Genomic DNA, 13,072 nt, shown 5'->3' with positions numbered 1-13,072 from the left:
TAATACCTTGGCATTTCCTATTAGCTAGAACTTGTAAAAATTGATTTTTCATCTGCCACATACAAGGGAAAAGCGCTTCTGTTTTAACATATTTTAATTTCTTTTTTTTTCTTTCTAAATAAAACATGTACACTTGTAGACAGTATGTCTGGCCTATGTGCTGCCAGCTTCATTTGTATGCTCTGTTGCTGGACAAGAAAAGACCATCAATGCTTGACAATTATTTAAAGCCAGCAGCCAGACAAATATAAAAATATCACCTATTAAAAGAAACCTGTCATTACAAAATGATGGCAGTCGGCACTGCAAGTTCCAGGACTGTTATCCTAATCTGAATCTAAAAAACAAAAAGGAGCTCTGGCTACAACACTAATCTTCTATTTGGAAATGTCCTATGCAGTACCTCTTTTTCTGACCACAAGATGCCCTAAGTCTTGCTGGTTGAATGCACCTAGGGTCATTCAATCCGTAAGACTGGGTACTACCCTGTGAATGCAGGGTGTCATGGGCCCTCTAGGGCATCATCACAGTGACCTTCATTCACACTGTACTGATGCAGTCAGGTTACACAGTTCAAATAAATGTATTATCATTTTTTTGATCATCAGCTGAGGGTTTGTAAGTAGATATGGATATTTGGGCCTGAAATCTCACTCCTGTTTCATGATCCTTGAAGCTGCGTTATGGCCTCTAGATGATGCCGAGGAGCATAGAAAAAAAAGTATATTTCCTATAGTCCTCCACTCTATCTAGGGGCCATAATGCAGTATTACATTGCATCTGAAAATAATATACACTAAGGACATTGTATAAAAAAAAAAAATAAGTCAAGGCAACTGGACTTGCTGTATTTTTCTTGAAGACTTTTCACTGGTCATCTAACCAGCTTTCTCAATTCAGTGTAATTAGTGTAAAAGTAATTATTGAGTTCAAGAACTCAATAATTACTTTTATCAATATTTACAAATGGTTACTACAATGCTGATGCCTAGAATGTGGCCGTGTGGTCCTGGGAGGCCACAGGCCTATGGTGATTTTAGACTGTACTATGTTTAGGAAGTTGATGTGGATGTGAAACCAACGGGCTTATACATTGGCCCCTCCTTTTTTATTTGTATTTATTCATCAAAATAAAAATGAATTTCTAAGAGTTTATGTGTAAAAAATTATATGTTCTCCATGCCTAGAGTGACACCTTAAAAGCCCCATTTTCTCTCTTTTTTGCTTCAATTCATAGAGATTTGTGGAGCAAATGGCTCTGCAAACTGTTTATAATTAGAACCCCATGATGCAAGTAAGAATACACATCTCCCATTTTTAGACAGTATTTGCTTATCCCAGAGGTCTGCTCGAAAGGCAATCAGAAACAAAACTAGAATTGTGAATCAAAAACTAGTAAACCAAGTTGAAACACTATTCCTAATTCTAAACATTGCCCAAAACACAAATTAGAAAAAAATAATAATCTTGCTTTCACTATGGCTAATTAACTGGCTCCTGCATGCTTCTTAGTGATTGGGTCACTGGCTAACAATTCAATAAGAGTGATAAAAATAAGCACAGTCTCACAGCGAGTCACAATCTTGGCTGCTTCTTAAAATTGGTACATGGGAAACAAATGGTACTTGTAAAAGGGGAACTAAAAAGTTGAAAAAAATTCTAGGAGGTTTTTTTTGGTAGAAGAGACTTGGTAGGTCTTTCTGTATCCCTCTATCCTTCATTTGTATTTTCCTCTTCTCTACTGTCTTTTTCTCTCTTCTGGGAGACCCTTATAGAACTGTTGATTTATTTCCCTTTATTTACCCCTATACTCTCCTTTGGGGCGCCCTCACAGGGTCTTCCCCTTTGGAGTTCGGATCCTCCCCTTCGGAGATCCGATCCTCATTTCTTAATTAGGATGAATCAGGCCCCATGTGATCATTTGATTGCCAAATGCGCAGATGGATTTTATTATATCTTGGGCAATGACTTATTATTCTTCTACTTTGTTAGCCTTGACAATTTTTTATTTTCTTATTAAGACTACTGTATTTTCATTTATACTACTGTTGTCTTTAATAAAGAATAAAAAAAAAAAAAAAGAAGAGACATGGTATAAAAACTCTTTCCCTTTCCTCCTAATTTTTTTGTATTATTGTGTATACTGCCTGCAGTGTCTGCGTACTCCCAGTCCAATATCGGCATTTGCTGAGAATGCAACCGATTCCAGGAGGATCTAACTCCAGTTCGCATGCAAGGGAGTTACAGTATTAGTTGCTAGACAACATGCCAGATTGTGGATCTGTTGGTGCTAGAGGAGAGCAGTTTTTAATGGTTAGGTCTGCCGTAATATGCAAGTATGTGGTGCATACTTATACATTATTGCAAGAGCTCCCAGACCACAGCCAGTTTTAGTTCTGCTTTAAAAGCTACATCACTTCATTGTACATGAACCTATTTCCAAGTATTACTACATGGCATTCGTTGTTACATGAAGGAAGGAGGCAGGTAAAATGACAACAAAAAAATAATAATGATTATATTAATATCATATGGGATGATGTATCCTCTGTTAAACTGTGATTAGGGTTCAGTGAAAACCTTAATGATTACATATTCTTACAATACAAAAAAACTCAAACATTTAGGCAGGTTGAAGGACACTGACTTTCACACTCAGACAACAAAATGGATAAACAAATGATGAAAAAAGGCACAAACATATTCAGGTGCATTTTCTACTTAATCTTAGGCTCTGATGGTAACAAAACCTTCCCACCCCAGATAAATGTGATTATTTTATTTTTGCAAAATCATCAAAACTTACCTTGGTGGGTGGGGCCTAATCCAACAGTGTGATGCCCTTTACTTGCTAAAAACCACATGTGCTTTGAAACTAAATGTGCAGGGTTTGTGACATATTTCCTAAAATCAGACAGGACAACCTGGTTGCAGAAGTCCTGCACAGGATTCTCCAGTCAAGCACTATGCCCATAACAACAAAGTAGACCTTCAGATGTGTAGCTTGATGGCTGGAACATTTTTGATTTGATGGGTGTAGCATAAAAAGCCCCTGTTCACCACAATTAAGTGAAGTGAAGCAATGATTCCATGTAGGTCAGATCTGCAGCACACTGGACACAAGTGGTTTCCATCTCTGCTAAACCATGTAATGCACCACTAGCCCTGTCCTGTCTGTGTATGCATATGTTCCAAAAGAGGTGAAATCCAGTATGCATCAAAACATTATCAGGTATTGTAGTCTCCGAAGCATATATATTTTATAACCCACATGCAGCCAAAATGAGTCCATACAAGGGCTATCAGACAGTTGGTTACATGTTAGACATAATATGCCGGATATTGGGCCTATTTATGGAGTGAAACCAACTCCCATGGATGATTAACACCCACCGCTGATGTCAAACAGATAGGGTAGATATCTGTTCCTATTATGAATAAATCAGCTACTGTACAGTATATGGCCATCATGCAAACACTTTCACTGTCTCTTAAAGTGTATGTAAACCCAAAATCTAATTTTCAGTATATTATATGCACCATGTCTTACTGTAAATAGTTTTATCATGCAAACATTGTTTTGTGAATCTGTTGCAAAGTTTCTAAACTGGAGATTCTGCCAGTAATAGCACTTCCTCTTTCAGGGTCATATCAATTAGTCACTGCCTAAAATTCAGCAGCAGAGTTGGCCGCCTGCCATGAACTCCTTCAGCTGGCCATTAGGTCTATCTGATGGCCATATTATGATTATATCAGCTATGGGCAAGGGCCAATTTAAGGAGTGTGTACGGTAGGGTGACAATGCTGCTGCAGTGGTATAGTGCTGTTAGTCTGCAACAGCAAATGCTGTTACTGGTAGGATCTCCAGGTAGGAAATTTCCAACAGATTCACAAATAAATCTGTTGCCTAACCATATGTACAGTGAGGGATGATGCCAAACATACTGAAAAGCTATACATACATTTAAATAATCTAGACCTTATAATCAGGCTCTGCCAGATTTACCAAGATGTATGTACTGCCAAATGTATGGAAGATCTGATTGCAAAAGTCATGCTGTGTTGGTGTAGCTCATCTTCCAAAATGTTATGTTTGTATAATCTAAAGCCTCATCTAATTCATCCCTTCACAATACCTTCTAAAGTTAAGTTCTCTAGAAATACCAAAGCGAACTGAAGTTTGGAAGATGCAAACTCTTGGGTTGTCCTTGCTTCATGGCTCAGTGAATCACTGACCCAGGATAAGCACACATGCGACAATGTGTAAGAACACCTGATAAAACCATACTTGTTCCAGGTTGAGCCCTGGAGCCTTTACCTTTAAAAACACACCGGCAATGGCAGCTATCATGTCTCCATCCTAGCAGGTTCCTTTTATAATGATATTGTCTAACTCGTAAACTTCTTATGTCTGTAGGCTGCATTTAACCAAAATTCCATTTTAATAGCAGACCTTAAAAACCTATAATAAGAAGCAGTCAGAGGGTTAATCGATGCCTTAAGTAAAGCAGTAGATGATAAATATTTTAGAGGAAGCCATTCTACTCTGAGTTTGAAGTGTCATAAGCAATCTCTCTCAGAAATCAATATTCACACAGCACATCCTGGGGGAAAAGGGAAGTAGACATGCAGTGAAAGTTAATGTGAGCCATCAAATACATGTCTACCTTAATCCCTATTGCTGATTTCTTGGCTTCTGCTTTTAGTCTTGCTGCTTTTAATACAGGCTTGTTTTTCTTGTAGTCTTGTCTTCCTAAAGTAGAAAAAGAATGAATTATTGATGGAGAAATGTATACTCGTAATTATTTTAGCATTATTGATTTTCGTATTTATTATTAAAAAAACACAACTATAAAGTTTTGCTGCAACAAACAGATATACAAACTCAGGAGCACAGAAGTCTAATATGGTACTACAATACATACAACTGATAATGTAATGTATTCCAGGAACTTAAAGTGGATCTATGAGGGGACAATGTTGGGTGCCATCATCAGGCGACATTATTGCGGGTGAGAACCATTATTCTAAATTTCTTTTCCCACCGCACCTTCCAATTGTTTAGTACTGTGGCCTGGAACATCCAACTGTAAGATACCGGCCTGGCCCCCGGCTACTTCCACCTCCTCTGAATCTTCCACCTCCTGTGGCCAGAGAAATTGAACTCAGGTGTGATAAAACAGAGTTAAGTTTTTACAGAGGGGTGGGGGGCAAACACTTTTTCACACATGGCCATGTGGGTTTGGATTTTGTTTTCCCTTAATAATAAAAACCTTCCTTTAAAAACTGCATGTTGTGTTTACTTGTGTTATCTTTGACTAATATTTAAATTTGTTTAAACATTAAAGTGTGACAAACGTGCAAAACAATGAAAAATCAGGAAGGGGGCCAACACTTTTTCACACAACTGTATGTGATATGTGGATTACAACTATAAAAAAACTATGGCACACGTGAAAATATGGAGTGCACAATTACATACATGTGATAAGTGATTTTCTATCTGATATGCGCTCTATTTGCATATTGTATATAGGATTTATAGTCAGTAGTAAATAAATTACCAAAATGAAACTGTCAAATATGCACAAGAAAACCTTTTGCACCTATATGCCATTAATGGATCAACTGTTGAACAATATAGTATAAACAGCTGTGAGGAAGGGGCGGGGTTATGATAATAGCTGAACGGTCAGGGGGAACTAAGATTTACGGGGAACAGGTTTCCGTACAACTGCTGCACATTTTCAAGACGGAGAGACAGGAAGGAGGGGCGGAGGCACTGAGGAGAAACGGCCTTCCATGCATGCGCTGTCATTTGCTGGCACAGACGACGGGGACGGAGGTAGGAAGAGAGCTGCTGCGCATGCCCATGTATTCGTGGATGCGCAGCAGTTCTCAAGGAACGCCGTCAGTCACAGTAAAAACAAGCAGTTGGGAGGATCCCGACAGTATTGTTGGGATCTCTCCCCACTGCGGCACTTAGCCCCGTCCACCATGTTTGTATGGTGCATTTAGGGTGCATTTTGGATTATAGGAGTAAATTGCGAAATCTACTCCTATAGCCCATGGAATCCAAAAGTAAAGAAAAGCTTGGACCCCATAGTTCTCCTTTAACAATATATTCTTGTAACTAAAATCACCTTCCACTCTCCAGAAAGATAATATGTGCTATACCTTCCTCAAAACAGGAGAAATTAATTTAAACTGCAAGCCATATTATATCAATTATAACTACATGCAAGTGTGGCTGTGATGCCAACAAAGTTCTGAAGAAAGTGTGATCTAGAAGCCCCTTCTAGCCATATCTGGCGGCACTGTCTAATAATTCTGAGATTTTTTATATGATATTAAAACAATTGCCTTCCATGTGTCAGCTTATTCCACTGAACAAACCAGATTTTAACCCTCCCCCCAAAAAAAAATTTATGGCATCTTATCTGCTGAAATCAACAGCACTGGCCATCAAAATTCCCCTACCTCTAATAAAGGGTTGTCCTTATAAGTAGATCACCAAGAAATGGCCAGTTGAAGTCAGCACATGACAGGATGTGTACCAAGAAGAGTATTAGGAGACAGTTGTCACCCCATAACAAGAAGTGTCTAAAATGATTCTTCATGGCAGGATCCCAAGGTATTATTTTAATGAAAGCTGCATCTATTAGAAGATTGAAAACAACTTTTGGAATAGCATGAGGTTTGGAGCAACTTTTGGAGCTTATATGAGATTTTAGTTATAGGATTTAGATTCATTTTAATACTACTCTATAAAATCTGCCCATTGCGTCTCCCGTTTTTTTTCTAGTTTAATATTCTATCCGGTCTGTGTTTTTCCTGTTTAGATATATTGAAAATATTATGTCTGACATAATGCTTGACTAATAATCACACCAGATCTGGGCACCTACATATCCTTTAAATACTTATCAGTTATCAATCCTTACATTTTATTCACTTGACAAGCAAATGCTTCCCGTCGGTTTGTATTAAAAAAAAATATTGGGAGAAAACCTGAAGACAAAATGGAGATTTCATCAAAACTGTGGAGTGGGAATTATAGTTTTCTTCCGTTAAACGTTCTGTAATAGGTGCAAACTCTAATCAGGATAAGTTGAGGGTTCATTTATAGGGTATTATTAACTGCTATTGGAGCAGTTAACACACAAGAGACCATTCAACATCAAGAACATACATTCTCGCTGAAAGCACCAAAGACAGGTCTTCAAAAGCATCTTGCTTTAATTAACATTTTTTTCAGACATAAAAAGTCTGAATCTAGTAAACTAATTAGAAAGATAGCATATTGCTCCAACATGCTGAATTTCAGGTATCTTTGGCATGTATTAAACTACTGTTCATAAATACAGCCTTTGCTGCTAATTGTGTGGGTTTTAAAAAAAATCATAACAGAAGCGCAGGTTGCCCACAGACATTAAAATAGTTGCTCAAACCAGCTGTGTTCCACCAGATTAGGTGAGAACGTGCAGTCAATGGTGGCAGATACCTACCTGATGATAGCTGTTGGGTATCATTCTCCTTCCTTTTATTTTCACATAAACTGGCTAGGTCAGCATTTTCATATGCAGGGATGTTTGTTAAGCCCTGCTTTTAAACTTTTCTGTTTGCTCTTTTATACAAACCATTGTGCTCTAGTGTTCCCGGTTTTACAATCTGGCAGACTCTGCTCCGTAGGCTCCAGGGTGCTATGTTAGAAAATTAGTATCCTGCTAGTTGGCTGGCCAATCCCTGGTGAGTTTGTCATCATTCTAGAGAGGGCTATATCACACAACCCCTCCCACCCTCGTAGGATTACACATATAAGTACATACCGACTGCCTCAAACTTAAAGAAAAAGTTACTCTGTGTATGAGAGGAGATAAAGACATTTAGAAAAAAGGAGTTTCTGTAGCTGCACAGAAAGAGATATATTTAATGTAATCGTCACATTCCATACAGGTCTGTGTTGTCCAGAGGCCCCAAGTTTTTTTGAGCCTAATATGGCACCCTGCAGCATGGATTTTCTGTTACTGTTACTTTTCAAGTGTATTTTGACATATAATTTAAACTTTTCATCTAATTTGTATACAGGTCCAATTGATGTAAGATTACTCAGATTATCTAATGGATGCCCAGATCATAATCTCAATTCTGTGAGCACTTGCAGACACAACAGATAGCTCTCATGGTAAATAGTAGTGGATAAAAGGTACTCCTTTTTTTCCTGAGGTGAGATGGCAATAAATGTGTCTTCAGGAGCCTTTTTACATCCCACCACCTAAGAAAAACAGGAATGCTGATCTTTAGATGATCTAGGGTGTTCTCAGTCTACCATAATTTTTTTTTTTTCTCTTCCAACGACGGAGCAGCGTCGCAGTCACCATTACTATGCAATCAGACCGAGCCGTCTTGCAGAGATGCGATGCTTCTGGAAAAATTTAAACTGCTGCTACAGCGAGAATTACAAATGGCCACTGACTAGCTCGCCACCCGCCTCTCCCGCGATATCAAGGAATTAGGATCCAGACTCAATGATATGGAATATAAAATGGACGACGTGATTACAGTGATCGATTCCCACAAGCAAGATCTTGAATCCCTGAAATCAAACGTCTCCACAACGCTCCTGAAATTGGAGGATTTGGAGAACCGCAACAGACGGGGGAATGTGCGCCTACGCGGCATCCCGGAACACATTGAGGATCTCAATGCAACGGTAACAGCCATGTTTCAAGAACTCTTACCAGGCCATCCAGTGGAGAGGTTGGAGCTTGACCGGGTTCATCGGGCGCTAGGTCCTAAGCGCCCAGATGGCTCCCCGAGGGATGTTATCCTCAAACCGACCTTCTACAAGACCAAAGAAGCGATCATGAAAGCCGCATGGGAAAAGAGAGACCTTACTTTCCAGGACTTTTAGTACAAAGTCTTTTCTGATTTGGCGCCGCAGACGCTCTTGAAGAGGAAGGCCCTGAAGCCCTTCCTAGTGGCCCCACAGCGACACCAGATCAAATATAGATGGGGCTTCCCTTTCAAGGTGTCTTTTTCGTACCAAGGGCTCCCGAGATCGTTTACGTCTCCAGAAGACGAGGGGCCCTCTCTTGGAATCGTTGCAGCTCCTACCGCCCACGACCACGGAGCAGCCGACGGCCTCCTCCCAACCCAGGCAAGTACGTCGCCTACGGCCTCTTTGGGAGAATCGCTCCCGCACCGGCCTGACCGGAACCGCACACCATCCAGATCCCAAGAGGACACAGCGGGATGAGGGGGACGCCGGCCACCATGTCATCTGTTCCCTGGGAGCGGAGCCTATTAGCGGCCCTTGTTCCCTCTTGTCGCGATAGGAGGGTTGTTGTTGCCTCTACCCAGCACCGTTGTGCGATTGAATGGTAGGGAGGTAAGTCATGGACCCCTCTACACCCTACTGACTTGGACTGTTGGAGCCCGGCTTAGCCGCGACCACTCATGCAGTAATGCGATGTTCTCGGCCTTCCTAGAGCTAGTTTTACCCCCTGAGTCTGGCCCGCTGCGATCATGGTGCCCACTTGTTCCCGCCAGAGACCGTGCGCACAAGGGATCTACGCCATCTCAGCCGCTGGGGCTCCTTGCTAGTACAAGACTTTTTTTTGTTTAACAACCCAGAGCAGAGTATCGGGGAAGAATTTACTGCTGTCCCACAAGATCGATTCGATCCCCTGATCCCCAGCCCAGGCCAGACGGGTTGACACGTGCAGCCTTGTTTCCAGAAGTTATACTGACAGTTTTATTTCAATGGCTTAGTTTACTGTTTTTCACTATAGTTTAGTATTGTTTTGCTGAATGCCACATCAGTCTAATAAGTGACTACAACAGAATGTTGTGTTGTTACTAATTGTCTCTCTTCTCTCTTTTTCTATCTTTCCTCCGTTTTTGGCCTCTGCCAATCCCTACTCGCCTGTGGTGTTGGACCTCCCTGCCGAGCCGCGGACCCTGTGGTTCCTTCCTCCATGGTGGGTATGTAGTTGGTACGCATACTGGTGTGATCTGTTGCCATGATGTCTAATTTTAATATAATTTCCCACAACGTCCAAGGACTAAATGCCTCCAACAAATGCAGAACGGCCTTTAACTACTATGCCTCCAGGGGCACACACATAGTGAGTCTCCAGGAAACCAGATTCTCAGATTCTTCTATGCCCAAATACATACATAAACAATACCCACAATCATTTCAAGCAACATTCCGCAAAAAGAAGCGGGGAGTTCTAATCGCGTTCCACAGAAGTACCCCATTAACGTGCACACGCGAAATTGCCGACCCCACGGGTAGGTATATCATACTGCAAGGCAAAATATTTGACACAGAGCTTACCCTGGTAAATTACTATGCCCCAAACTCACGTCAATTACACTTTCCCACACCTCTTGGGAGTCCTGGAAAAACATAGCAGGGGCACGATAATAGTTATGGGAGAATCCAACATGGTCCTTAACGAAAAACTAGACAGGTCAGGCCCACGATCTGCTCAGGCACCTACACGCATGGACTCCAATATCACATTACTAAACGCTCTTCTGGCCAACCACAGCTTAATTGACACCTGGCGGGAAAAAAACCCTCACACTAGAGACTTTACATTTTATTCTTGTCCCCACAATAGCTTTTCACGTATCGATCACATTTTTGTCACTCAGAACTTTCTTTCCTCAGTGGTCCGGGCTAGCATACTCTCAGTCCCCTGGTCCGACCATTCCCCGGTCCTCCTTAGCTTCACTTCCCTGTTGTCCCGTCCGGCTGGGTTCACATGGCGCCTAAATGATTCGTTACTCTCCTTTACTGACACAGCGAATCTGGTTGAATCTTACATCACCAGATATTTTTCCGAGAATGTCTCATCGGTGACCTCTCCGATTTCCCTGTTGGAGGCCCACAAGGCCACCCTTCGGGGTGACCTCATAAAATTGGCCTCCCACCAGAAAAAGGAGAGGGAACACAAAATCCAAACGCTGTCCAGAGATCTGGAGCGTCTGGAAGGCTACAAAAAATACTCGACCATATTAGCTCCCCAGAGGTCTTTAATCAGGGTGCATTTTTGGTTGTTGGGTCTCCAGTGTGTCCCTGCACCTTATTAGGAGGAGTTGGCTACCTCCAGGTACACCTGCATGTAATTTATCGACTTCATTAATATGCTCACACTTGGAGACTCGGATACATAGAGTTAGGACCACAATTTGCAGAGGTGCCTTGGCGCGGCAGTGTGGCTTCTACATATTTTTGGCCAAAAGTTTGTGCAACTAAAACCTCTGATTTTAACGCATACTGTTGACAGGGCTATTTGTTTGGTTGCAGGCTGGCTGGCAGGTTGAGGCTGGGGAATTTTTGTGTTTTGTACTGTACCCAAGGACCCGTGGTTCGCACTCCTGCATCTTAAACCAGCAACTCTCACAAAATCGCAACACAAAACTTGCAGTATACATACTGCTAGCTGCCAAGCAGGCCATAGCTCAGGCCTGGAAAAAGCAATTTGTACCCTTTGCAGAGGTGCGACGCAGGATAGATTTCTTCTTTATCAAAGAGAAATTGTCTAGCATCCTTCTGGATACACAGAAATACTTCCTGAAAACCTGGGATCCCTGGATACAATACGCCCACCCATCCCTGCCACGAGAGAGCCTGACAGCCGTTTGACCGAATGGGGCTCCAGGGGGACGCAGCTTGCAGAGACGATCAACACCACACCTCTTCCTTACCTCTTTTCTGACCATGATAGTACAAAGTAACCTGAAGGCCAAGTCCGTGGGATGTCACCCACTAGGTGATGGACATCAAACACGGACTCGTCGGCCCATCCACTGATAGTTGTAAAGCCATATCACAACACGCTATAAGATTGACATTACATGTTATCCTAATTTTATTTTTTTATTTTCTTGTCGTCTTATGAGTTTTACTGTTTACCATATGGATCTCGAGATCTTTAAATGTTAACAAATACTGAAAACTCTTGTTGTACTTGTTTCAATGCAATGATGTACTCTCTACATTGTTATCCTGGAAAAACAAAACCACAATAAAATCTTTGTGAAAGAAAAGGCCAGATCGGTGGAGGGCTGCAGTGATGGTTGTCCTTTTGGAACTTTGTCCCATCGCCACACAGGATCTCTGGAGCTCAGTCAGAGTGACCATCGGGTTATTGGTCACCTCTCTTACTAAGGCCCTACTCCCCCGATTGCTCAGTTGGGCCAGGCGACCAGCTCTTGGAAGAGCCCTGGTTGTGCCAAACATCTTCCATTTAGGAATTATGGAGTCCATTGTGCTCTTGGAAACCTTCAGGTTTTTTTTTGTAGCCTTCCCCAGTTCTTCTTATCTCTGAGCTCTGCAGGCAGTTCCTTTGACCTTATGGCTTTTGCTCCGATACAGTATGCAGTCAGCGGTGATGCCTTCTATAGAGAGGTGTGTGCCTTTCCAAATCATGTCCAATCAATTTAATTTACCACAGGTGCACTCCAAATCAAGGTGTAGAAACATCTCAGCAATGATCAAGGGAAATGGTAAGCACCTGAGCTAAATGTCAAGTGTTGTTGCAAAGGGTCTGAATACTTATGCCAATGTGATATTTCAGCGTTTCCTTCTTCCTAGATTTGCAAACATTTCTAAAATTCTGTTTTCACTTTGTCATTATGGGGTACTGAGCGTAGATTAATAAGGGGGAACATTTTTTTTAATAACTGCATCAGGATGCAACATAACAAAACTGAAAAAAGTGAAAGGGGTCTGAATACTTTCTGATGCACTGTGTGTGTGTGTGTGTATATATATATTTATATACACACTTCCTCGTCACCAGGTGACGAGAAAGTATGGAGTCGGCTTTCTAGCCAATCAGAAAGCCGAGGGGTGGGTAAAGACTCGCCGCCTGGCTTTCGTATTTGCCAGGTTCTCGACCATTCAAGAAGCCGCGCAGTGAGTCATTAAACGCTATTCGGCTTCCTGATTGGCTGGGAAGCCAGCTCCATGCTCTTTAGTCACCAAGTGACCAGGGAGCATGGAGTAGACTTCCTGGCCAATCAGGAAGCTAGGGGGCGAGTCATTACCCAT

The 13,072-nt window shown here is 41.6% G+C and overlaps 1 protein-coding gene across 1 annotated transcript in view; it reads right to left on the bottom strand.

Moving 5' to 3' along the window:
* The window catches only part of TRIQK (triple QxxK/R motif containing), a 53,557-nt gene that overhangs the window by 25,821 nt on the left and 14,664 nt on the right, over positions 1-13,072 (bottom strand). The window contains exon 2 of the mRNA XM_018572119.1: positions 4,668-4,753. Coding sequence (XP_018427621.1) covers positions 4,668-4,753 — 86 coding nt within the window. The remainder of the gene's footprint in view (positions 1-4,667; positions 4,754-13,072) is intronic.

The sequence above is a fragment of the Nanorana parkeri genome, unplaced genomic scaffold (assembly GCF_000935625.1).
Source record: "Nanorana parkeri isolate BGI_ZX_2015 unplaced genomic scaffold, ASM93562v1 scaffold43, whole genome shotgun sequence".
Lineage (NCBI taxonomy): Eukaryota > Metazoa > Chordata > Amphibia > Anura > Dicroglossidae > Nanorana > Nanorana parkeri.
The sequence above is the reverse complement of the archived record's forward strand: the minus strand, read 5'-3'. Positions and strand labels throughout refer to the sequence as shown.